This window comes from Halichoeres trimaculatus, unplaced genomic scaffold (genome assembly GCF_033239565.1).
Source record: "Halichoeres trimaculatus isolate MK-OKI-2021-1 unplaced genomic scaffold, fHalTri1.1 fHalTri1_scaffold_15, whole genome shotgun sequence".
NCBI classification, from domain to species: domain Eukaryota; kingdom Metazoa; phylum Chordata; class Actinopteri; order Labriformes; family Labridae; genus Halichoeres; species Halichoeres trimaculatus.
The window spans coordinates 34,550,840-34,575,429 of record NW_027437193.1 but is presented as its reverse complement, the minus strand read 5'-3'; the positions used below and the strand labels follow the sequence as shown (position 1 = coordinate 34,575,429).

General features: G+C 45.2%; 1 protein-coding gene across 2 annotated transcripts in view; it reads right to left on the bottom strand.

The window, feature by feature from the left end:
• The window catches only part of LOC141804783 (phospholipid phosphatase-related protein type 4-like), a 55,647-nt gene that overhangs the window by 10,211 nt on the left and 20,846 nt on the right, over positions 1-24,590 (bottom strand). Inside the window, exons 2-9 of one of the 2 annotated variants that reach the window (XM_074689400.1) lie at positions 14,865-15,050; positions 13,304-13,433; positions 11,776-11,971; positions 9,923-9,980; positions 9,669-9,842; positions 1,936-2,074; positions 1,102-1,330; positions 2-608 (exon numbers count right to left, since the gene is read on the bottom strand). In XM_074689400.1, the coding sequence (XP_074545501.1) occupies positions 2-608; positions 1,102-1,330; positions 1,936-2,074; positions 9,669-9,842; positions 9,923-9,980; positions 11,776-11,971; positions 13,304-13,433; positions 14,865-15,050 (1,719 nt within the window). Of the gene's footprint in view, position 1; positions 609-1,101; positions 1,334-1,935; positions 2,075-9,668; positions 9,843-9,922; positions 9,981-11,775; positions 11,972-13,303; positions 13,434-14,864; positions 15,051-24,590 lie in introns of both variants that reach the window. The other variant, XM_074689399.1, reaches the window with a different exon arrangement.

Genomic DNA, 24,590 nt, shown 5'->3' with positions numbered 1-24,590 from the left:
CCTGCATGAGACGAGGCTGTCCTCCAGCGCTGAGGGGTCTACAGGGGATGGTGGTCTTCTCAGCCACTCTGAGCCACTTCTCCCTGACTGACCCGCCTCCATCCATGATGCTGTCCTCTGATTCGCTCTCCTGATCCCTACAGTTGGGGTTTTCCTCCTCAGGAATATGAACCAGCTGGGAGGATCCGGGTCTAGACTGGATGGACACCCTGGCCCCACCAGTCATGCCAGTACTGCCGTTATGGGCCATGTGGTTGTGAGTGGCAGTGCTGGCTGCTAGTTTCATGTACTGAGCTGGGATGTGGCCTCCAGCACGCAGCTCCGCCTCCTGACTGATGACCACAGGAAGGTGTGCTCCAGCTCGGAGCTCCGCCTCGAGACCCATGGCAGAGGGCTCAGAGGAGCAGCGCAGCTCCATGTTCCTCTGAGGAGATGAAGAGGAGGTGGGTCGTATGCCGTCCATCACTTGGAGAGATAACTTCCTGTTATCGTTTTTATTCTTCCACTGGCTCAGCAGCTGTTTGGATCGCGTTGAATCCATGGAGGCGTGGATGGAGGCATGTCGCCGGGGAACGCGACCCTCCTCCAGTGACGATCCTCCATGGGATCTGTTTGAGACCAAAGATGTGATGATGCAGGAGGAAGACAAGAGCTCTGTTTGCTTACATTTAGAAACTCATACTGACAATATGAACACATGGAGGACTCACAAAAACTGCCTTTAAAAACCTGAATCCACTCCGTGGGTGGAGGGATGAATGACATGTTGGACGGTGGATGGAAAGCTGGATGGAGGGATGGATGGCATAACACATAGATGGATGCATGGACTGACAGATAGATGGACCTACATCAAAGGGACAGATAGATACATGAATGGGATGATGGCTGGAGGGACAGATGGGTGCTTTGATGGATGGATGGATGAATGGATGACAGAGGCATGTAGATGAGCGTATGATGAACAGATTGATTAATGGCAAAGGAATAGATGGATGGATGGAAGAACAGAAGACGGGATGGATGGATGGATGCTTGGACAGAACAATGAAATAACCCTGCAGTTACTCTGTTTCACGTCCAGAATAAAAACACGCTCACCGTGGCAGAGTGCTGCTGCTGAAAGTCATCATGTTGTCATGGTTACCCAGGGGACTGGAGGGGGATATGATCTCCACCTCAGCACTGGCCCTCTTCAGATTGGACATAGAGGGCTCTCGGTAGGAGGCACTTCTCGTCAGGATTGGCGCTGGTCGGTTGGGGGACAAAGTGTGTGAGGAGGTCCTTGTGATAATGGGCTCTGGTTGGCTGGGAACCAGAGTCAGGTGACCTACTGAGAGAGCAGAGGCAGGTCAAACTCAAAAGGTGTTTTATAGAAAGGTAAGTAAACCTGCAAAAAAGACATCATCATCATCGTCAAACCTTTATTTATTCCCGAAATGACATTGAGGTTTCCAATGCCATTGAGATTACAGACTAAAACCACAGCACAATAAAACAAGTACAGAATACACACTGTGAATAACAATCTCATCAGTGACAACAAGGTAGATAAATAAAATCAGGTAAAACAGTTGACAGAGTATAGGGCCAAAAATGGAGCCTTGCGGCTCACCCCTATTGATGAACAAAAAGTCTGACTTGGTGTCACCTGATATCATAAGCTGACGCCTCTCAGACAAATAGTCATGAAACCAGGCACATGCACTTTCACTCAGGCCAGTTTACTTAACAGTACGTCGTGACCGACTGTATCGAAGGCCTTGGACAGATCTACAAAACACTGCGGCACAGTGTTGCTTCTTGTCCAGTGCTGATATGATGTGATTTGTGACTAATGTGATGGCTGAAATTGTGCTATTATTTGTTCTGAAACCAGACTGGTGTGGGCTAACACCAGTCGGTGAACAGTGTCGATATAGAACAGGGCTGTACCTTGGTGGCTATTGGTTATCGCCGACTGGCTGACGTTGGGCAATGGAGAGAGGTGGGCCTCTCTCAGGATGGGAGGAGGATGTAGTCGGCTTCTGGATCGGTCCTTACTTGGCTGGAAATTCCCCACTGCATAGACACCCTGCAGTCACACACACACACACACACACACACACACACACACACACACACACACACACACACACACACACACACACACACACACACACACACACACACAAATAGAACTCAGCAGATCCAGCTACAGGTGCTTTATGTCATATCCTGTCCTGATGTCACACAGAGGACGGGGTACCTTTGATTTTCACTCAGGTTGTGTTCAGAAAATCTGATAAGACAGTTTGACCTGAGAACTAGCCCTGGTGGACATGGGGGCGAGCCCCCCCCGCATGGGGGGGGCGCTTTTGGCTAACCTCAGACTGGATATCAGATCCAGTCAGCTGCTCTTTTAGTCGTGACGACTAGGGATGGGTATCGAATTAGGAACTCTTATAGGTAGGTAGGAACCGAACTCTGTCTGTAGTGCTGATTCACGTAATGTTTAGGTCCCTAAACGCATCCTTGTGATTGTGAGGGAGAGAAGGAGTAGGAGATTTTCCATGCTGGACATGAACACAGCATTGCAAGGTTATACATTGAGAAATCTAAATGTTAAATTGAAAAACTTTGACAATTTATTATCAGACAAATTAATATTTTTCACCACATAAACAGACATAAAAGTGCTGAAAATTGGTACCGATTACCAGGTATTGGGCATTGGTACCGTATCATTTCAGATGTGAAAGGAACCCATCCCTAGTGATGCCACAGCTCCAGAGGGCATGTGGAGTCCTCGCTCAGTGTTACCTCTGTCTGATGGTACCTCCTCTGACTGTCCTCTTCTCATAGTAACCCTCTGAAGGAGGAGTAGGAAGGCATCAGTATGGTATGGTAGGGCAGGCTCTGCTCTCTGCACGGCAGGCTCTGCTCTCTGCACGGCAGGCTCTGCTCTCTGCACGGCAGGCTCTGCTCTCTGCACGGCAGGCTCTGCTCTCTGCACGGCAGGCTCTGCTCTCTGCACGGCAGGCTCTGCTCTCTGCACGGCAGGCTCTGCTCTCTGCAAGGCAGGCTCTGCTCTCTGCACGGCAGGCTCTGCTCTCTGCAAGGCAGGCTCTGCTCTCTGCACAGCAGGCTCTGCTCTCTGCACGGCATGCTCTGCTCTCTGCACGGCAGGCTCTGCTCTCTGCACGGCAGGCTCTGCTCTCTGCACGGCAGGCTCTGCTCTCTGCACGGCAGGCTCTGCTCTCTGCACGGCAGGCTCTGCTCTCTGCAAGGCAGGCTCTGCTCTCTGCAAGGCAGGCTCTGCTCTCTGCAAGGCAGGCTCTGCTCTCTGCAAGGCAGGCTCTGCTCTCTGCACCGCAGGCTCTGCTCTCTGCACGGCAGGCTCTGCTCTCTGCAAGGCAGGCTCTGCTCTCTGCAAGGCAGGCTCTGCTCTCTGCAAGGCAGGCTCTTTTAATGCAGTACTCAGTATCACAGTCAACAGATACATACATAGTCTGGATTAGGACTCTCTACACCTCACCCTCAGCCACAGTCATCACTGATGGGTCAACTTCACAAAACTTTACATTGCACAGGGGAACTAGGCAAGGGTGCCCACTCTCCCCCTCATAATTTACTATATTCATTGAACCCCTAGCAGCAGCCATTCGCCAGAATAGTAACATTATAGGTATCCAGACTCCAACATCTCATCACAAAATCAGTTTATATGCAGATGACATATTGTTACATCACAAATCCCAATCTAGATCATTAAAAGAAACAATCAATTTAATCGGATCATTTTCCCATCTATCAGGTTACTTAGTAAACTGGTCTAAATCAAGTATTCTTCCCATTAAAGACAGCAGTTGGGATGTGGCAGCCCATACATCACCTATCCCGATATGCACCAGTCACCTGACATACTTTGGTATTCACATGTCCTCCAGGTTGTCAGAGCTGTTTAATCTAAATTTTACACCACTGTTGAAAACAATTACGGATGACCTTGAACGATGGATGAACCTACCAATATCTCTCACAGGCAGAATAGCTACTATTAAAATGTCAATATTACCAAAAATAAATTACTTATTCTCAATGACTCCAATTCAACCTACACTCACTTGGTTTAAATCTCTAGATTCCATCATTTCAAAAATATTACTGGAAAAATAAACCAGCAAGGATTAAATTATCCACACTACAGAAACCCAAACATCTCGGAGGCTTAGAAGCCAAACAGTTCTTCCACTACTTCTTAGCAAACCAACTGCAGTATATCACAAAGTGGATCCACAATAGTCAACAATGCAACACTTGGTTAGACATAGAAAAAACATTTTGTAAAGAAATAAAAATTTCAGACCTACCGTTCTTAAATCAATCAGTTAAACTCCACCCATGTTTTAAAAGTCTAACCATATCAACAGCTCTGAAAGCTTGGTGGAAATTCCACAAAATCACAAACACCTCTTCCGCTCTGTCAGACTACACACCAATTTGGAACAATCCGGATATCAAAATCAACAAAAAAATCAATTAACTTCCATACAGAGACCAGAAAGGGAATCACTCATTTTAGACACATTTTCACAAATAACACTATGCTGCCATTCTCTGATCTGGTCCAGGAATTCAGCATGGGGGGGAAAACCATTTTCTTGAATACCTACAACTTAAATCTGCCATTACCTCTAAATTCGATATCACTTGTACAAACTTAAACTTACCTGCCTCAACTTTGGACCTAATTAAAATCAACCCTATAAAGAAAAAATCATTGTCCAAAATATATAAGATTATTGCTAACTTAAACAAATCAATATCACTACCAACAATAAAGTGGGAACATGACCTGGCCCTCACCCCCAATGCTGACTTCTGGAACCAAATCTGTGAAAACACCTTCTCCATGAGCACCAACAGTAATATCCAACTAATCCAGTACAAAATCATCCACAGGGTTCACTTTACAGGGCACAGGATGTTTAAAATGGGGTTAGCACAAACTGACACTTGCATCCACTGCTCCCAACACACTCGAGACACTTACCTTCATGCCACCTGGAACTGCACACCTGTCCAACAATTTTGGGTTGATATTATCACATCTGTCTCAAATATTCTGGGCTGCCCCATCCCCCTGTCCCCCTCACTGTGCCTGCTAGGGCTATCATCATTGCTATCATCATTAAAACATAAAATGATAATAAATAAACCTCTCCTCATAGCTCTAACCATTGCTAAGAAAACTATTCTCATGAACTGGAAATCAAAACAAGCAATAAATATTACACACTGGAAAAACCTCCTGGCCAACCACATATCAATGGAAAATCTAACTGAATCAAAAATACAAATGACTGAAGACCAGGACTCAATCTGGCAACCTTTTCTAGCTTAACCAAAGATTCTTCTCATATAAGCTAGTACTCCCCCCTCTTGCTCTATTCTCTCATTTTTTGTTTTTTTTTGTTGTTGTTGTCATTGTTGTTGTTTTTCTCCCTCTCCTCTACCCGTTTGATAGATCAAAGTTTCCTGGGAACTAAAGGAGAGGAAATAGCATAGCCTCGTGGGTCCCAAAGAAGGTAATCATACTCTGGTGATGGTGGTCGGAGACATCTTTCCAACTAGATACCCAGGTTGACCCACTACCTTGTGGGGCTCGCCTGGCCACCCCCTCTGGGGTACTGCGGTGCTCGGTGCCTTCCCTCGTGTTCCCTGTGGCTGCTGGGTCTGTGTTCAGTCAGCAGGGGCTGGGGATGGTGCTGGCCTCCTCTCGCGGTGGTGCCTTGGCTGGCCCTGGGGCTTGGGAGTGGTGGGCTCCTCTACTCTGCACCCGTGTCTTTTCCTGCCTGCTGTCCGCCCTGCGGCCCCTCCTCCTTCCCCCTCGCCTGCTCCCCCTCTCTCTTTGCGGGGGGTTGGGGGCCCCTCGGCTGCCTGGGGGGCAGGCCGTGACCTCCATCCCACCGCTACATGCCCACATCTTGCCCCACCTGGCCTGGCTGTGGTTCGTGGCCTCCCCTCTTGGGGGGGGTCTGGTCCTGGGGGAACTGGCTCTCGGATGGCTTGGGGCCACTGCTTTGGGCCCTGGGTGCTGTCTTTGGTGTCGGCGGGGAGGCAGGTCTGTGCCCCCTTGAGTCCTGGGGCTGTCCTAGGCCTGGTAGTTTGGGGACTGTGTGGGGGGGTTCCGGGTGCCCTGGTGGCCCGGGGAGCGCCCGTGGCTGTGTTTTACTTACTTGGGTATTCGGTGACCACCTCACACGCATGCAGATACTCAAGCTTCTGTCGAGACTAACTAAGAGATATGATATATCTATATATGCTGAGTCGGGTACTCTTAAGCCGCGTTTCCACCAAGCAGTCCGGGTTGGTTTGTCTTGGTATGGTGCGCTTTTAGCGGCGTTTCCACTGACTCATCCTGGGACGGATCCCTAAAAACCGAGACGAGCTGTCCCACTTTTTTGGGACCCTTTCGTATGGGTGCCAGACTGAACCGATCCGCTCTCGGAAGGTGGAGCAACACACTGCAGATGGTAGATTGGTCAAAAGAATCATCACTTACCCCAACAGTGGCTGCATTTCTCCTGGCTGCACACAGTCTTCTCTGAAACGAAGCTTGATTGCACTTTATATCAAAGAGCTACATGCCAATCACAGAGAGGACGAAATGCTGCATGTCTTCCATCTGTGCTCTTTGTTTACTGTGTCGTGTTTTCTTCTTTGTTGGATTTATTAGTGGGGTAAGCTGCTACGGCATCGCGCTATTGTTTACCAGCTGCGGCTTCCGGCATCCGGCTTACACGCCGCCCACCACGAGAGGGCACAGTTTGCTGTGGAAACGCAAACGGGATCAGACTTAACTGTCCCAAACCCTCCCAAAGCGTACTGAACCGACCCGGACTGCTTGGTGGAAACGCAGCTTAACACATCTTCTCACATCCTGTGATGCATGCCACTCCATCTCCTATCCACGTAGGCCCACACTCCCCACACTATCAAGACCCCACCTTTCTGGTGTCCCTGGTTTCGTACAACCTTTACTTCCTGTATTGAATTAGCCCAGCACTTGAACTGCTATCTTAAATCAACAATAGTATACATTTGTCCTCCCTCCTGTTTGTCTTGTCTCGTCCTGCCTGTCATTATTTCCCCTTCTTTCACACTGTGGTGTGGCACGGCCCTCCCCTTCAGCTCACATCAGGGGTTAAATAAAGTTTAGAATGATGGAGTAGCCTACAGGGAGGGCTGGTGATGGTCACTTTAGGAGTTGATCATATTCACATCTCTCTGACTGCTAGAAAAATAATGCATTGGTCTTTTCAACGCTGTCATCTGACACAGTGCTCAGCAGAAAAGATAATGCAGACAAGGGGAAAAAACGAAAAAAAAAGGAAGGCATCGGTATCAAAGGAGTTGCGAAGCTTGATGTGAACATACTCCAAAGTGCTCCTCAGTCCTCCTTCCACCTGCTGTAGGCTACTGTCCCATCAGCACATTCAGATATCTTACAGAGCACTCAGGGTCTTCAAACATCAGGGGACAGACTCTGTGGAGATGCTGAAGCTGATTCTCACAGCTTTCTTGGGGTTGCCTGAAGATCTGAGGTAAGTCTGGATGGTCCAGCCTCTCTGTTAGGACCAGAGCTGGTGTGAAGGGGCCTCTCAGACTGTCCAGAACCTGTCCTCATAGTTGATCCACTAAGGTGGGCTTCAGTGGACCCACTCTGTTGTGGTGAAGCCACAGCTCTGATGCTGAGGATGGAGCCTCGTGGGAAGGTGGGCTGTCACTGATGACTGATTGCTCTGATTATTCGCCCACTGTCTGAGATCAAACCCTGCTTCTGCCAGTACAGTACACACGGCTCACACCTCGAGTACGAAGGCAAAGCTTTTAGACAGCTGTCAGCCTTGATGTCCTGATTACAGAGCACCACTTTTCTTCAGGGGGGATCTGCCATGTGGGAGGTTTCTCCCTGTTTGTGAGGAGCGTTTAGGCTCGCTATCTGCTCAGCTGAGCACGGATCTTTACTGGGATATGTCTATTTCTGGTCCGTACACTACTCTGGACAGATTAAAAGACAATGACAGACATTTGGATTGCCCACTTTCCACGTTTCCACTTTCTGTAGTCTCTGTGTGGCTGTGCACCTGTTCATTGATTGAGTTTGCTCTTTTAACATGGAGGTAATGGATGCCTACGTGTTGATTCTCTTCTTCTTTACCTTTTCATCACTCTGACGTCTCAAAGAGGAGTGTAAAAAAGTTGTGGATTAAAAAGTTCTTTCTGATCAGACTTAGGTTTTGAACCTAGCCATGTTTCATGAATTAGTCATAAACCACCTTTATGAATTTAATTCTGAGTAAAGACCCATTGTGTCCTTTAGTTATACCTCTTCACTTGGAGTGGGAAAAGCTGTCTTGAGCAAAAAAAAGCAGTGGCACACAAAACCAGTTCTCCAAAACAAACACGCCTTTATCAGAGTAACGTCTTTACAACAGTGGTTGATGGTGCTCATGGGAAACAGAGTCTTTATCCTGGAAATAAACTACCAAATCCAGATAGTCCTCACAGCGCCCTTAAAAATGTGTAATTTTAATTTTGGAACATACATCTTCTTCTCCAGCTTCTTTATTTAGATCCGTCTTTTTATCATCTCTCATAAAATGACTCTAATATGTGAAGTCAGATCAGTCTCAAAATTTACTAATGCAAAATTTGTGTGTGTGTGTATGTGTAAATGCATCCACATCTAAGTGAGCTGATCCACAAACATGTAAACATATTTGCAAATGCGAAAAATGTTTACAGATGTGTGCAAACACGAATGCACACAGAAGGATTCACAAATGTAAAAAAAAAAAATTTCTGTCATTGGTAAACCTCACAGCATTTGTATGAAGATCTTTGAGACTCCCCTGACGTGCTCTATTCCATCAGTGGATTGACTCACACATATTTGATGCATTTACACACAAACAAATTAGCATTTTTAAATTCTGAGACTGATCTGACTCCATACTAGTATGTGGTTGCAGCAGCAGCGTTCTTTTTTTTAATAAAAAGAATCAAAGTGAAGTGAGAGGAAGAGCAATGACAGCGTTAACGTGCTGAACACTCTGATTTGTTGGCATTTGTGTCTGAAAAGTCAGCCCCTTGTTTCAGCTTCCTCCTTCTTATGGATCAGCGGCTGAGTGTGGGTCCAGGTGGGCTCCACTCCCAGGTTCGACACCAGATTACATGCACACGATGTGTGTGCAGCACAGTGAGTCTGTGCTTCTCTGCTGTCAGGTCGGCCCGTGGTTTGACACTGCTTTCCGTGTGTGTGGGCCCGAGGACTGTTGTGTGTGGGAGTTATCAGATGTGCTCTACAAAAACCAACGCTTGCTCTGCAAGAGCTGAACATGGAAGGCTTTTTCCACAACATAAAACTGGGCTGAATGAAATAATAGATCACAGCCACTGCAGGGAACTGTGGTGAAAAGGATTTTCATTTCTTTAATGCACATGTGTCACTACAGTCCAGTCCAAAGAGAGCAAAACAACACATCAGATCCAAAATGTCTGCTAGAAGGAGGTCTGGACATGTCAGGAGCTAAAAATGTGTCAAAGGGCAGCCGACTGAAAACAGGAAGACTTTACCCTCTATAAGTCTTGTCATGGCTATGATTGGCTGACTCTCCTACCAGGTAAATGGCGATGGCAGCTCCCAGTAACCATCCACAGTAGACGTCCACAGGGTGATTCCTGAACTGAATGATCCTGGTTAACCCTGCCAGGATGGCCAGCATGACGAAAGAAAAGACCAGGACAGGCTTCAGGAGCTTGGCCGAGTCTGTAAGCAACGTGTTGAAGTACATCTGAGGACACAAACAGCATCTTTAGTAACTCTGTCGTACATGCTACGTGCTACATGTTAAAGAGTGAAGCAACAACTTACTGAGATGTAGACGGCAGCAAAAGCAGCCAGAGTAGCATGTTGGGACGGGAAGGACTTCCTACGAAGAAACAAACAGACACTGAGCGGTCCTTTATATTCAGAAAGCTTGGGGAAAATACTCATCAGAAACAGCTGAGTGACTTCCAAATAAACCTATTATCATTTTTTTCTGGACATTAGGTGCATCAGTCAAAACCTGCATCATGAAGAGGAAAAAAAACAAATATGAGTTGCACTGGACTGTACATCACATTTGTTGTAGTGCTGCCAGGTGAGTTAAAAAGAATAGTCTAATTAATTACAGGATTTGTAATTATTAATCTAATTAATCCCATTTTCATCTCATATCTGCTTAGAGTCCCCAAATAAAGAATCTGAATTCGGGGACATTACAAAATTGTAGAGCATGACTATTCAAATGAATTCGCAAAATAGGGAAGATTTATAAATCCACATTTTTTTCAACTGGCCAATATTAAAATTTCTGTGTTCACTTCCACTGGCCTCGATAGACGTCAATGTAGAAGTAAAGTAAGACTATAGAAAAAAATTGTGTTTTTCAGCAGGGGAGGCAGGGTCTGGTGGAGCTGTCAATTAAAATCCTGCTCGTAAACTACTGTGGGTGAGAGCAGTGTGCTCTTTGGATGAGAGGTCAGCATGGACATGAGGAGAAGATGTGAAATGACAGAGACATAGCGAGACGCCCCGAGTCAGAAAAGTTCAAGCAGCTCACGCTCCAACTGAGGATGTGTGGCGGTAGTTCAGCGAGAAAGAGCGGGGCCATCGTGAGAAAAGACAACAGAGATCATGGAGAGGATCAGAGGATGCAGCACCCAAGACGAATGCGAACTAAAAAAGTATTTTATCTGAAAAGGCGAGTTCTTCAACAACACAATAGCACAAAGGATGGCAGACTGAACACATGTGGGTGTGTTAACATCACAGTTTATTCAACTATGGGAAGGCAGAGAGCAGGGACTTATCAGTGAAATCAGCTGGGGGAGCTTTTATTTGAAAAGAAAACCTGCAGCCTCTCGGCCCTCCATGGTACAAGTTTGAGATCCCTGGTCTAAAGTATGTCCAGTGTGCGAATTCTAGAGGGTCTAGAGCAGGGATGTCAAACTAGTGCCATGGAGGGCCAAAAGGCTGCAGGTTTTCTTTGCAACCAAGAACTCCACCAGCTGATTCCACTGATTACTTAACCTTCAAGCAGAGACTAATCAGTGAAACCAGCTGGTAAAGGTTTTGGTTGGACAGAAAACCTTCAGCCTCTTGGCCCTCCGTGGCACAAGTTTGACATCCCTGGTCTAGAGGGTCAGAGACCCCTTAACTGACACAAGAGACTAGGGATGGGTATTAAATGCTCTCATCAGGGATGTCCCGATCAGTTGTCTTTTGCCCTGAGTCCGACCCGTTTGAGTAAAAGTGTCTGTCACTACTGAGTCCCAATCACCCCAAGTCTTTACCACCCAGTTTCCTGCTCCTCAGTCCTCATCGGGTCATCAAGATCCAGCCTACTCAAGACTTCTTTACCACATCAGAGTCTAGACTTTATTCTGAATTCATCACTTCATTGTACCCCCTAAGCACACATTATCCTGAATGCTTGATGGGGTCTACCCACCCAAACTTGCAGCTACAACAATAAATCTGTTGGTAACGCTGACTGGTGTATTAGTCTCCCCTGATTTATTGAGACCTGACACTGAGGAGATACGCCACCTGGTCAGCATCAATTAGGACGGGGTGAGAATCAAATTTTACTCCCTGTAGGATCTACATGACCACACCATGATCATGTAGATCAACACTCCTCCCTCTGCTCCTGCTTCTCCTGCTGACAGGACCCTTACCTCCCAGCATTGATGAGCCCACTGTCAGGGCCGGAGCAGATGTCCTCCAGAATAAAAGCTTCATCACAGGTGGACATATTGATGTGGGTCAGGTTGGGTTTACACACATCCAGCCAGTACGGGGTGTGTTGGCCAGTTGACAGCTGGAGGATGTCGGTTATCAGCGCTGTCACACATAGGCCGAAGATGTGGACCCCTGAAACCGTACATGACATTTACAAACGCAGCATTGGAGGAGTCATTTACACTGAGAAAAACTGAAATCCTATCAAGTGTTTTTGTCTTATTTTCAGTAAAACATGTCTTATTTTACTTGATATGAGAAACATTCAACTGGTCAGTCCAGAAAAGTGTCTTATTTCAAGTAATTCAAAGACAAAAATGAGGTCTGAAAGCTGCATTTCCACCAAGCAGTCCGGGTCGGTTCAGTACCCTTTGGGACGGTTTGGTACAGTTAAGTCTGATCCCGTTTGCGTTTCCACAGCAAACTGTGCCCTCTCGTGGTGGGCGGCGTGTAAGCTGGATGCCGGAAGCCGCAGCTGTTAAACGATAGCGTGACGCCGTAGCAGCTTACCCCGCTATTAAATCCAACAAAGAAGAAAAACGCGACACAGTAAACAAAGAGCACGGATGGAAGACATGCAGGAATTTGTCCTCTCTGTGATTGGCCTGTTATAAAATGCAATCAAGCTTTTTTCAGATAAGTCTGTGTGCAGCCAGGAGAAATGCAGCTGCTGTCGGGGTAAGTGATGATTCTTTTGACCAATCAACAGTCTGCAGTGTGTTGCTCCACCTTCTGAGAGCGGATTGGTTCAGTCTGGCACCCACATGGAAGGGTACCAAAAAAGTAGGCCGGCTTGTCTCGGTTTTTAGGGATCTGTCCTGGGATGAGTCAGCCACAAAAAGCGCACCGAACCGAGACGCACCGAACCGAGACGCACCGAACCGAGACGCACCGAACCGAGATGCACCGAACCGGTCTTCTTGGTGGAAACGCAGCTTAACAGGTGAAACAAAAGTACCAATGGAAAAGGAAAAATGTGCTCGTTGCAAGCAAAATGTCTTAATACAAGTGACTTTTCCCCTTTTCCATTGGCAGATTTTTATAACTTGTTACAGCATTTCAGACCTCATTTTGTCTTTAAATAACTTAAAATCAGACATTTTCCTGGACTGGTCAGGTGAATGTGGCTCATATTGAGTCTAAAAGGACATTTTCTACTGAAAGTGAAACAAAAACACTTGATAAGATTTCAGTTTTCTGTAGTGTGCTTTGAACAAACCCTGTTTACTAAAAGAGCCCATCATTTCTGACTTATTCCTTTCCCATACACCAGGGGCAGTGTTGAGGTGAAGTGTTTTGCCAAAGGGCAGTTTGGCCTGTGGACAGTGAGACCTGGAATCAAACCCCTAACCTCCTGTGATATATGTTACTGTTACAGCTGTAGTAACTTGTTTCATCCGTTCAATTTTTCATTGTTCATCTCATTCAGTGAGATTATGCAGAGCAGAAGCTGAATGCTCCCACCTATGAAACGTACAGCCCGGCGAATGTAGGAGTTGAAATTACAGCCTGCGGCGTTGATGTTGGCTTCTGTGTGCGCGGATGATGACCTCCTGGAGAGGTAGCAGTACAGAATGGCCTCTCCAATCAGTATCTACACACAAAGACAGAAAGACAGCATAGTTTAGTGTGTCACAAAAACCCCATTGTTATTTTCAGTTTGTATCATAAATGATCAAAAACTCACCGGATTGGTTTAGATATGGATATGTGTTCAAGTCTTTGAAATGATTAAGCCATTTTAAGTTATCAAAACACTTTTGCATGATAATATGACTTGATTAAAGACACAGTGAACTCCACACTCACCTCTGACCCAGAGACAGAGTGAGTAAACTCTGTGATGGTTTCCATGGCGTCTATCTCTCAGATCTGTACGGGTTTGGAGGCTTAACATGGTACATGTCATGTTTAATTTATTGATAGGACCGAGCTCAAGCCAAAAGTCTGACTCCAGCTGAATGATGCTGTGCTGGCAATGTAGAGTGCCAAAGATAGTATGTAGGGCAGCGTGTGAGGCAACATCAGTTCAGACTGTTGGACACAGCTAAGCTCTCACTATCTTTCACAGAGGTTGCTTAAAGAGGGGGTATTGTTCCTTTTTTCAGTCTGAACACTGTCACCATGGTACCCCACTCTACATAATTTACAGCTTCTAAAAATGCTTATTTTCCTCTCACTGGTGTTTTGGAAAACACTTATCAGAGCCTCTGTCTGAAATACTTCATCTTAGCTGCTGTCCCTTTAAGGATCCCTGCTACACTCACTCCCTTCCCTCTGATTGGCCAGCCCTATGAAGGACTGTTGGGGTGGAGCTATAGGTAGGCTTTGGTAGCTCTGCTCCATTGTGTTCTAGCAGCAAGTCACTCACATCCAGCATTGGTACTTCTTATCCATGCTCATAGGAAAACAGAATACCCCCTCTTTAAACGATTTTAAACCAACAGTTGTTCAATCTAAATCACTCTGATTCTCGGGGGTTGACTTTTTGTCTGACACTGTCCTACAGGAGCGGGACTATACACCCTTGGGGATTAAAGGTGGAAGTATAAATAAAATCCCCACAACGCCTTTCCTCCTTTGTATTTCCACATTCCACAGAATAAGAAAAGGAGAGGGACGTTAGATTCATATGTTTTGTTTGTTCAGTTTTTGTTAAGAAGACCATATCAGAACTGCTCAGGGTTGAAGTGTAGAAAACTTTTGTCAAAAGGCCATGACTGTGCTTAAATCACAAAGTGTAAAACATTCATTAGCTCTCAAATTATTTCCAAATACTTGAATAATTCCATTAATGTAAATGTGAGTATATGTAGTGAAACCAATATCTGTAATGCAACCACAACCAGGCTCAAAATAACTAACATGGACAAAGACTATGCAATGCATCTTCATCTTAAACCAGCATGGTCAGGAGGAAATCTAACAAATACTAGGAGGTGTCAGAAGTCAGCAGAGAGCTTCCAACCCTCGCTCAACGATATTTACATCTTCTCATGGGCAGAGGAGGTGAGGGTGTACTCACAGTGGCTGTTGGAGCAGCGAAGGCCAAGCTGAAGAGCAGAGGCAACGGGCAGACCTCGTGTTTGGGCTGGATGTAAGGCAGGGACAGACTGCGGTCGTTACAGCTGTACCCAGAATGCACTGGCTGGAAGATGTCCGTCAGCTCCAGGAAATACAGACTGACAACAGAGGAGGCCAGGATAGGGAGCTACAAAGAGGAGAAAAACAGCCCCGCACAGCAATGAACGGATTGCACACAGCAAAACTGAATGTTCGGCCCAACCATCGTTTTCAAATGGTTCAAACTGATCTTTTTAAAGGTAAAGGGCTCTAATTTCCTGGTGCAGCGCAGGGGGCGCAAGCCTGGCGCACCCCGTACAATGTTAATTCCGTGTGGCGCACCGCCATGTGCTGCCAATTTGACAATTTGGTTGACCGTCTGCGCAAAGATGGGTGTGGCGGCGTGCCAGGGGGAGTTGACGGCGCACCAGGGGGAGGTGTCAGCAGATTCAGGTTGCTGCAGTGACAATTTCGTGCCAAAAACAGTGCAGAAAGTGCGCTGAAAGCTCGCCAGCTCCAACCTGGTCTATTCTCGGCGCAAAGTGGAGCGCACCCTCCACAGCTGTAATTTGGTGACAGGCGCACATGTGCGCACATGTCAACAAAGCCTAAGAGGCAGGTTTCCAGAGTGTCAGGTACATTTTAATGGAATAAACAATGACAGCAATCACTATTTAATGTAACCATCTGAACCAGCATGTACATTTATATCTATATTAACTGTCCCGTCACATCTGATGTCAGATTAAAGCCGTTTGTCATAATGGAAAGTTAACCTGACGGCAGCTGGAAGTTTGATGCACATCTTACAATTAAACAATAAACAGCCTTAACATCTGATACTGAGTATATGTCTGGCTTCTCTCATTTCATTTAATTCAAAGAAAAGATGAAGAAAAAAGAGACAAAATAAATGTGTGTCACTCAGGATTTACCCGTGATTTCCCATAATTCTCTGTTTTAGTCTTTATTTTTAGTGTGATCTAAAAAAATGGAGTACATTATTGTAAGGAGGATGAGGCAGAGACACCGGGAGAGCATACAGTATATCACCAAAGGTTCTGCTATTTGTCGATGACAAACCAGGAGTGCAGGTGGATCAAAAGTATTCTGAATGGATAAGCCAGCTGTGTAACTGTCTCTTCATTTTGTACTCCTATTAATGACAAAGAAACAGATTACATCTGTCCCAGGAGCTGGCCCACAAGGTGACGCGCTTCGTGTCCTCCGATGCGCCCCGCTGTCCATTCTCCTGCTGCAGGGACAGCGGCTCTGACCGTCTCTGCTACCGGGTCTTTCCAGCACACTTTCTGCTGTGTCGGGGATCAGTCAGACCAATCAGACGCTGCGCCTCGGCTGCATGGTATTCAAAGGCGAGGAGAGGTGCTCATTTGATTGGTGAAAACAGCGCTCGGCTGTGTTAAACCCACTAACTGCTTTTCTCCTCCCTCTCTGCCATTTGCGCGGAGGGAGGCGTGAACGCGCTCCACTGAGCCTCTCCGCACTCCACTGCGCCTCTCTTGGCACTGCAGGAAACTTGCAAAGTGCGCTGGTCACACCCTGTCCACGCGGCAAAGGCCTGAGCAGGGCAGGTGCGCCTGCACTTGCACCTAATCTACGAAATTAGAGCCCATAATGGTTGATGCACCATATCTATATGGGATGTCACACACCCCAAAAACTGAAATCCAAGCAAGTCTTATGTTTAAAATTTGCTTTTCAAGTTTCTGGAAAAGAGAAAAAAAAATGTCTTCATACAAGAATCTATAAGTATATTTTCTGACCCCATTAGCACTTTGTTTTTTACTCTCTACGATAAATTCATGCATCAGTCTTTTCTTATAAGATCTTGAAATAAGACATTTTCTGGACTTGGCCGATTCATGTGGCTCAGATTGATAAACACATTCAGTTTTTGAAGTGCAGTCACCATTTCACACCTCATTCATTCACTGAAACCTTATTCTTACCAACCGTTAAACAACAATCCACACCTGGCAAAAAGTACTGTTAAGTGCCCCACACTGTTTTGTTCAGTCAAACCTGTTTAGTGATTTGGTCATGTGGTGATTGGAACATGGTGAGTTTCATGACTTTTGTGTTCAAGTTGTTTCACTGAATTTTGAGGCTCCAACAAGCGATTCATCCATATCAACCACAGTAAGCCATGCTTTACAGCCTGAGAAACCTGAGCAAAGCAAAAACTTTACCCTAGATGCAGGCGACATTACAACCTTTTTTTAAACATTGTTGTTCCAAATCAGAAACAGACTTAAATCATAAACAGTCAAACAACATGACTATTACAAACACAGATAAGACAGAAAATGCCTGAGCACTCCTCTGAATGTGGCACAAACAGTAATGCAACTACTGTTTGACGGATTCATTCTTGGATGCTTCTTGGTGATAAGTCTTATCCTACAGTAAAGTCTGTTTGTTTCTCTTTTGAATTAAGTCATGATTGTCAGGAAGCAAAGAGCCTCCATGATGGTTCACTGGAGCACTGCTTACCCTGAAGAGTCTGTGTGTGGATAGGATTGCTCTGAATCAGTTTGTCTTGGATCAAACACTTGGTAAACTGGACACAGAACTGGAGTACAGTATTACACAACTAACCCAGGTCATTATAAGCATCGATCCTTTTTGAAGAGCTGGACCCTGAAATTCACCAGAACCACTGAAGTTTTTATTGCTGATGTTATAACTGAAGCTGCTGGTGAATTCAGCACCAACCACTGACAACATGGAGGATTTACAGCGTGTGGCCTATTTCCATCCACTCCCAGGGGAATTCATTGTCTTAACACATCAGTGTGTCTCTTCAGTCATGTGTACAACACATTTTTAACATAACACATACTGCTCTGATAAGAACGTCACACTTGTTCGATTGAGGAATGTATTGTAACCAAATAAATATGTAACTGTCCTCTCTTTGGTTTGCAGCATGTTCGACTCACCATCCTGTCCACATGTTTCACTTTAATCATTTCTCATTGGTTTGGTTCACAAAGGGCAGGGCAGTGACATGAGAAAGGCGTACATCTTGTTAAAACCTGTATGTTCCTGTTGACAGCTCATGTCAATTAGAGGTCCTTATTTCCAAACAAATACTTCACTCTGGAGCAGTTAAGCAAATTCTCTGTTGTTGTTTTTTATTTTGTTTTATCTCAAAAAATTTCTGATGCTACAATGAATCAAAGACTCTTTGGGATTGAGAAATAAATTTAATTTGAATCATTTCATTTAAACTCTAAAATTTAACTTTTCAGACCCCTCCAGCACCATCTTTTTGTTTTTTACTTCTTTTTGAAAAAGCGACTAGCCACAAGTCCAGCCACATTTCCAGAGTTTGGAGACTGATGTGAAGCATGTACTGATCTCCCTGCTGCTCAATGTGCTGAACCTCTACCCTAACCAAAACGCTCACAGGCAGACAAGTCCTCCTCACTCACACAGCAGTCCCTCCCTGCTGCAGCCAGAGCAGCTAACTGCTGCATGCAAACCAATCAGGTTTATGCTTGTCTCTTTTGGGTTACTTTTTTCCTCATCCCAAGCCCAAATATGGGAGAAAGGTTTTTAATTTGACCCTAAAAAACAAGAATGAACAGAGGAAAGTTCATTCACAGTTGTAAACATATTTGCGTTATACTCATGATGTACTGACCCTTAACTTGTCCGCAACTGTTCTTTTGCACAGGCAATTATTCCCTTTTTATTTATCTATTTTTTAGTGCTGTCAAGCGATTAAAAAAATAATCTAATTCATTACAGGATTTGTAATTAATTAATCTAATTAATCACATTTTAATCTCATATCTGCTTAAGGTCCCAAAATAAAGAATTTGAATTCCAGGACATTAAAATTACATTAAAAGACATTTAAAATAAGGTGGGAATATATACAACACATTTTTAGGTACCCTGAGGCATAAGGAACAAATGAAAAAAGTGTTATGGTTCTATCTTTACAAAATCTACACAGTCCTGCACCTAAGGTAAGCTGATTTGATTTTTAGGATGTTTTTTTGCTTCTGTCACATTTTTACTCGATGTGGACTCAATTTTCACTGCAATATGAACTTCTATACTTCTATGAGGTCAGGAGACCCAGGGCTTAAGGCTAAAAACTGTGAGAAACTATGTACAAAACACTTTTTTCAAGTCTTGGATCAAAGAAAAGTGAAGTATTCTCAGTTTAACATGCTCTGAACACACAAACTGTTGCTGATTGGTGCAGAGCAGCCCCAAACTGAAACATGACACCAGGAAGATGGAAGGAAATTTTCAAAGAATTCTTTAGATTTAAATACATGACATTTTTCGATCATTCAGGGCTTGTTTGATGCATTAGAGAGTGTAAAATTACCTGTTTTTTACAGAATTGAGCTAGAGCAAATGGTTGATTTTCTGTAGATTTTCAAAAAGGACATGTGAATAAACGAGATGTGGAAGGCAGTCCCCTTAAAGGATAATTTCGGTTTATACAGCTTTTACATTGTTTATAGAATGAAGTAGAACAAAATACTCACCAAGAAGGTCTTCCTGATCCAAGCAGTGCTTCGGGAGATATTTAGATCCAAAATCGTGCAGTGGACGTCCGTATGATGGGATCCATCGGGGCAGAGACAGCGCCGCTCCTTAAAACGGCATTAATCGTCCAAAAACTTGTGTTTTTCACCAATATTCCATCAGGGCTCGCTCCAAGTTAGTGCTCTGCTACAGTCTGTGTCACTCCAGACAGCGCTGTGCGGCTGTACTGACCTCTGAACTGACGAAGACTTTGTTTACACTTGCCCCTCAAAGGAGTCAGTGCTCCAGAGAGTACTGTGCAGTTTTAGGAGCGGCGCTGTCTATGCCCCAATGGATCCCATTATACGGACGTCCGCTGCACGGTTTTGGATCTAAATATCTCCCGAACCACTGCTTGGATCAGGTAAGCCTTCTTGGTGAGTATTTTGTTCTATTTCATTCTATAAACAATGTAAAAGCTGTATAAACCGAAATTATCCTTTAACAGCGCTCTCTCTACCCCCGGTTCAAAGCATGTTGCTAGATGTGATACATTCAGGGACCGTCAGAAATTTGAAAATCTGACGAGAACACCACTTTTTTCATGTAGGACAAACGGTTTGTAAATGCTAGACATTTGAAAATAAGTGCGTCTTTGAACGCCTCGCGGGTTTGGGATCCAGATTAATCTGCGTTAATTTTTATGGCACGTTAATTTGCGGTATAACTAATTAATCTAATTAACGCGTTAAAATGACAGCCCTACTATTTTTGTTAACATAAGAAAACTGCTGACATAACGACAATAACAACAACAAGCGCAGGGACCAAATGCCTGCTGGATAAACTCCACAGGAACATCAAATGGGCATGAATGGAGATAAAACCCAGCAAATCCTGCAGTATCTCCATTGTCAAAGGCCAGCTCATCAATGAGAGGTTCCATGCCAACAACGAGCCAATCCCAACCATTCTGAAGAAGTCTGTCAAAAGCATTGGCTGCTGGTACAGCTCTGAGCTTATGGACTCAAAGCACTAGGAGCAACTCAAACAAGATACCATCAATGGCCTCAAGCAGATCAATAGCACAGCACTACCTGGAAAACTGAAACTGTGGTGCTTTCAGTTTGGGCTGCTGCCCCATCTCATGTGGCCAATCTCCATCTATGAGGTCACTATATCCCATGCCAATCGGCTAGAGAGACTGGTGAATGCACAAGTGAGGAGGTGGCTTGGACTACCTAGATGCCTTAGCAGTGTAGGCTTGTATGGCAACGGAGCCCTCTCCCTACCAATCTCAAGCCTGGTTGAGGAGTACAAATGTGCCAAAGCAAGGCTGGAGATGACTCTCACAGAATCCCGGGATCCACTAGTCAGAGGAGCTGCTCCAACCCTAGCTACGGGGAAAAAATGGAAGCCATTTTCAGCAGTTGCAGTGGCAAAGGTCGCCCTCAGGCACCGGGATATAGTAGGGCAGGTCCAACACGGCAGAGGTGGCCTTGGGTTGGAGACAACAACACCCACCTGGCAGAAGGCTACTCCAGCTGAATGGCGGCACATGGTGGTGGAGGAAGTACGCCACCATGAGGAAGCAGCCAGGTGTTCCACAGCAGTCTCCCAAGCTCAGCAAGGCTGCTGGATGAAGTGGGAAGGCATGGAGAAGAAGAAAATCACATGGAGCGATATGTGGAGCATGGAGTCCAACAGGTTAAGCTTCATCGTTAGAGCCACATATGATGTCCTGCCCTCTCCAACCAACCTTCATGCCTGGTATGGAGAGGACCCAGCTTGTCTCCAGTGCGCAGCCCCGGCGGCCCTCGAACACATATTGGTGGGTTGCAAGACCAGCCTAAAGCCAGGAAGATACTCCTGGCGTCACAACCAGGTGTTGAAGTGCTTGGCCGCTGAAATCGAGAACAGGAGGATAACCAGAAATGCCATGCCTCTAAATGCCCAGACCACAGGCCCAAGGAAAAAGACTTTTGTTCGGGAAGGGGAAAAAAGAGGGACCAAGTCATCTCCTTCTGAGCCAGGCCCACTCAACTCAGCCCGGGACAGGAAAATGCGGGTGGACCCAAAATTGCAGCGAAAACCTGCGTCCAGACCTGGTCCTCTGGTCCAAATCCTGCTGGCGTCTTTTCATCGTTGAGCTGACTGTCGCATGGGAAGATGCAATCGATGAAGCATTTAAGCGGAAGAGACTGCGATATGCCAACTTAGCAGCTGAAGCAGAGGGGCGGGGTTAGAATGTGAAGGTGTGGCCAGTGGAGGATGGCTGTAGAGGCTTTGTAGCAAGGTCCACAACAAGGCTCCTGAAGGAAGAAGAGATCAGAGGGCAGGCCCAACGGAAGGCAATTCAAGAACTTGCCACCGCAGCAGAACTGAGCATCCACTGGCTGTGGCTGAAACACAAGGATGCAGTATGGGCTGCCAAGTGACCACGTGGTGCCACCGTGCTCCACACACCCAGGATTGATCACCCTGTGGTGGGCCAACCTCAGCAGAGGGTGTCTTGTTATAAGAGACCGAAACACCCAATGAAGTTCAGGGCATACAACTGATGATGTGGCGTGCTGGTGGCACCATGTGATCAGTGCCAAATCCCACCCAAGAGTAGAGGACATCTCCAGCAACGTTCAACTGACGTGCTGATTACTAGGAATATTAAACAACTAGTCCTATTAAGAAGTCTGCTCAGAATGGAAAAATACTGAAGCTGAAAAATAAAAGTCAAGGTTGAAACCATAACGTGTAATCTAATTTCCTTTCTGTTAGAATTGAAATGATAAAATTTGTATCGAAAAAAGTAACGTTCGGGAATCGGTCTTTAAGTGAACGTATTGCATTGATACAGCTGTTGAAGAGTTTTAATTGATACCCAGCCCAGCCTAAATGTACTTACTTAATCAGGCAGTTTGCTCTTAATCTTATTTTAACCTCATTTTTCTCTGTTCCCATTGAAGCTCCACTCAGAACTATTTGGAGCAGCAGATTTTTCAACTTTCCTCCTGTTCTGATTTTCACTGTGCTGTACACCGGGCCCTTCAGCTTTCTCCTGATATTCAGACTGTTATAATATTACTGACTGTCAAAAGCAAACAGTTTTCAGATACCCAACAACCTCTGCTTACAGTCACATCTCATTACAAACAGTCACAGGAACTATTTGATTTTTTTTATTATTGAATAGTTATTTGATTGTTTGAATACCACGACTCATTCCTAATGAATATTTAATATTTCTTTTTTTTGTAGCCATGAAAGTTAAAACCAAATCAAAAAGAAAACAATTAAAAAGCTTCATCATTACCCTAAGAGGAGAAATGAACTCCAGGATCTTTGTTCTTATAGAAGAAGTTTAAATAAAGGACGACGTTATCGACAGACCAGTTTGTGGCTTAAACACAGGATTAAACGTGGACCGCTTCAGTTCGTCATGTTTTCCTGGATTCCAGCAGTTCGTACCGCAGCACTGCCTGTTTGGTTGTCAAATGCTGTGTGATGAGGTGTTTGGTTTGATGAATTCATTCAGCGTCACCACAAACAACAAACACACTGTGGTCTGGGCTCTTCCTCCCACTGGATCCAAATCTGAGGTTTCCTGAGTCATATCTCTTTACTGTCAGCAGGTGCTCAGGAAAACTCACAGACGCTGCTGGAAGTAATCAGGCTTCTCTCATCAACAGTTCCTGCTTTGAGACACCGTTTCAGGGTTTTTGAACCACATGTTTTGCCTCCACTCATGGTGTGGGAACAAGCCTCTGTCACGGGTTAGTCTCCTTCTTCAGGGGATACCATGAGCTGCAGAAAGACACTGAGACAAAAAGTTATCCAGGAGTGACCTGACGACGCAACCATTGCCTACTACTGGGGGGTGTCCACGTGCCAGCTCGTTCAGATGCCAAGCAATGTCAACAACCAGCCTTAACTAGGGATGTCCAGGTCAGCATTTGTTGCCCCTGATACTGATCCGATTTTTAAAATTTCTTAAAAATAATAAAACTGTTAAATTCTGTCTTGATCTCATTTGTTTCATGTTATTTATTTAAGCTAGTTTTGACGTTACAGCAGTGGCGGTTTTTCACGGAGGCCAAGGGAAGCCTGGCTTCCCCAAAAAATATTGCAAAAAAAAAAAAAAAAAAAAGCCTATAAGCAAGCTTAACCACAATGTATTTTATATTGTCATTTCCTTGTCAAACACTACATTGGCGCACTTCTGCTTTGGCTGAGCATGAGAAGCAAAACAGCGCCCTCCTGTCAAGCTCTCATTGTGTATTACACTACGTGTCTCATGCCCTCTGCCCTGTCAGTCAGCTTTGAGGCCCGCTTCACTTTTCCTCCCTTAGAAAAACAAACAGCCCGTATTAGCCAATCAGGTTGAAGCCAGGCTCATCGCTTACTGGTTGATGCATCATTAAAATAAATATGAGGGAGGCCAGATCGAATCTGGCTTCCAGCCAATAAGACACTGTTACGAAAAAATAAACACACTGATTCAACTGTGCCGGCGCCGGTGTGAGTGTGTCAGTGTTAGCCCACAGCTATTGAGTCAGAGAATGGATGGTGACAGAGACCTTGATTTTTTTTGTAAAAAATGACTTCACAAAACTTCCTTTTGAGGTTCAACTTCAAGTCCAGTGGGACGGTAGGCCGACTCCAAAGCTCCACTTAACGAAGGGTAGAGCTGATGGAAAAGTCCGCTCTGAGCACTGAATTAAATTCGTTGTCGAAGCTGGCTCCCTCTGTAATTTTTAACATGGGCCGCCACTGCGTTACAGTCATTGAATCTACTTCACATGGTCTCCTGGATGACGCCTCCTGATCTTGTGTGGATACAGTGTAGCACGCTAAAATCCAAGGCTGTCCTGAGCACAGCTCTCATGAGACAGTGCAAGACCACAAACTCAAATATTAGACCCTAACGCAGTTATCTCCTGTTTTTTCTCCTTTCATTGAAATGGTTGACCTGAACCATCCTAAACTGGAAAGCAGAGGAATCCAGTGTCCTGTGAAGCTCAGCAGACTCACAGGACAAACCGCTGCCTGTGTCAAACTGATATTGTTTAAATCACCTTGCACACACAGACTGTGCTGTACAGATCTGATGAAGCGTGATGGGAAACCAAGCGTCTGAACAGCAGGACATACCGTGGTTAACGGACCTACCTTCTTC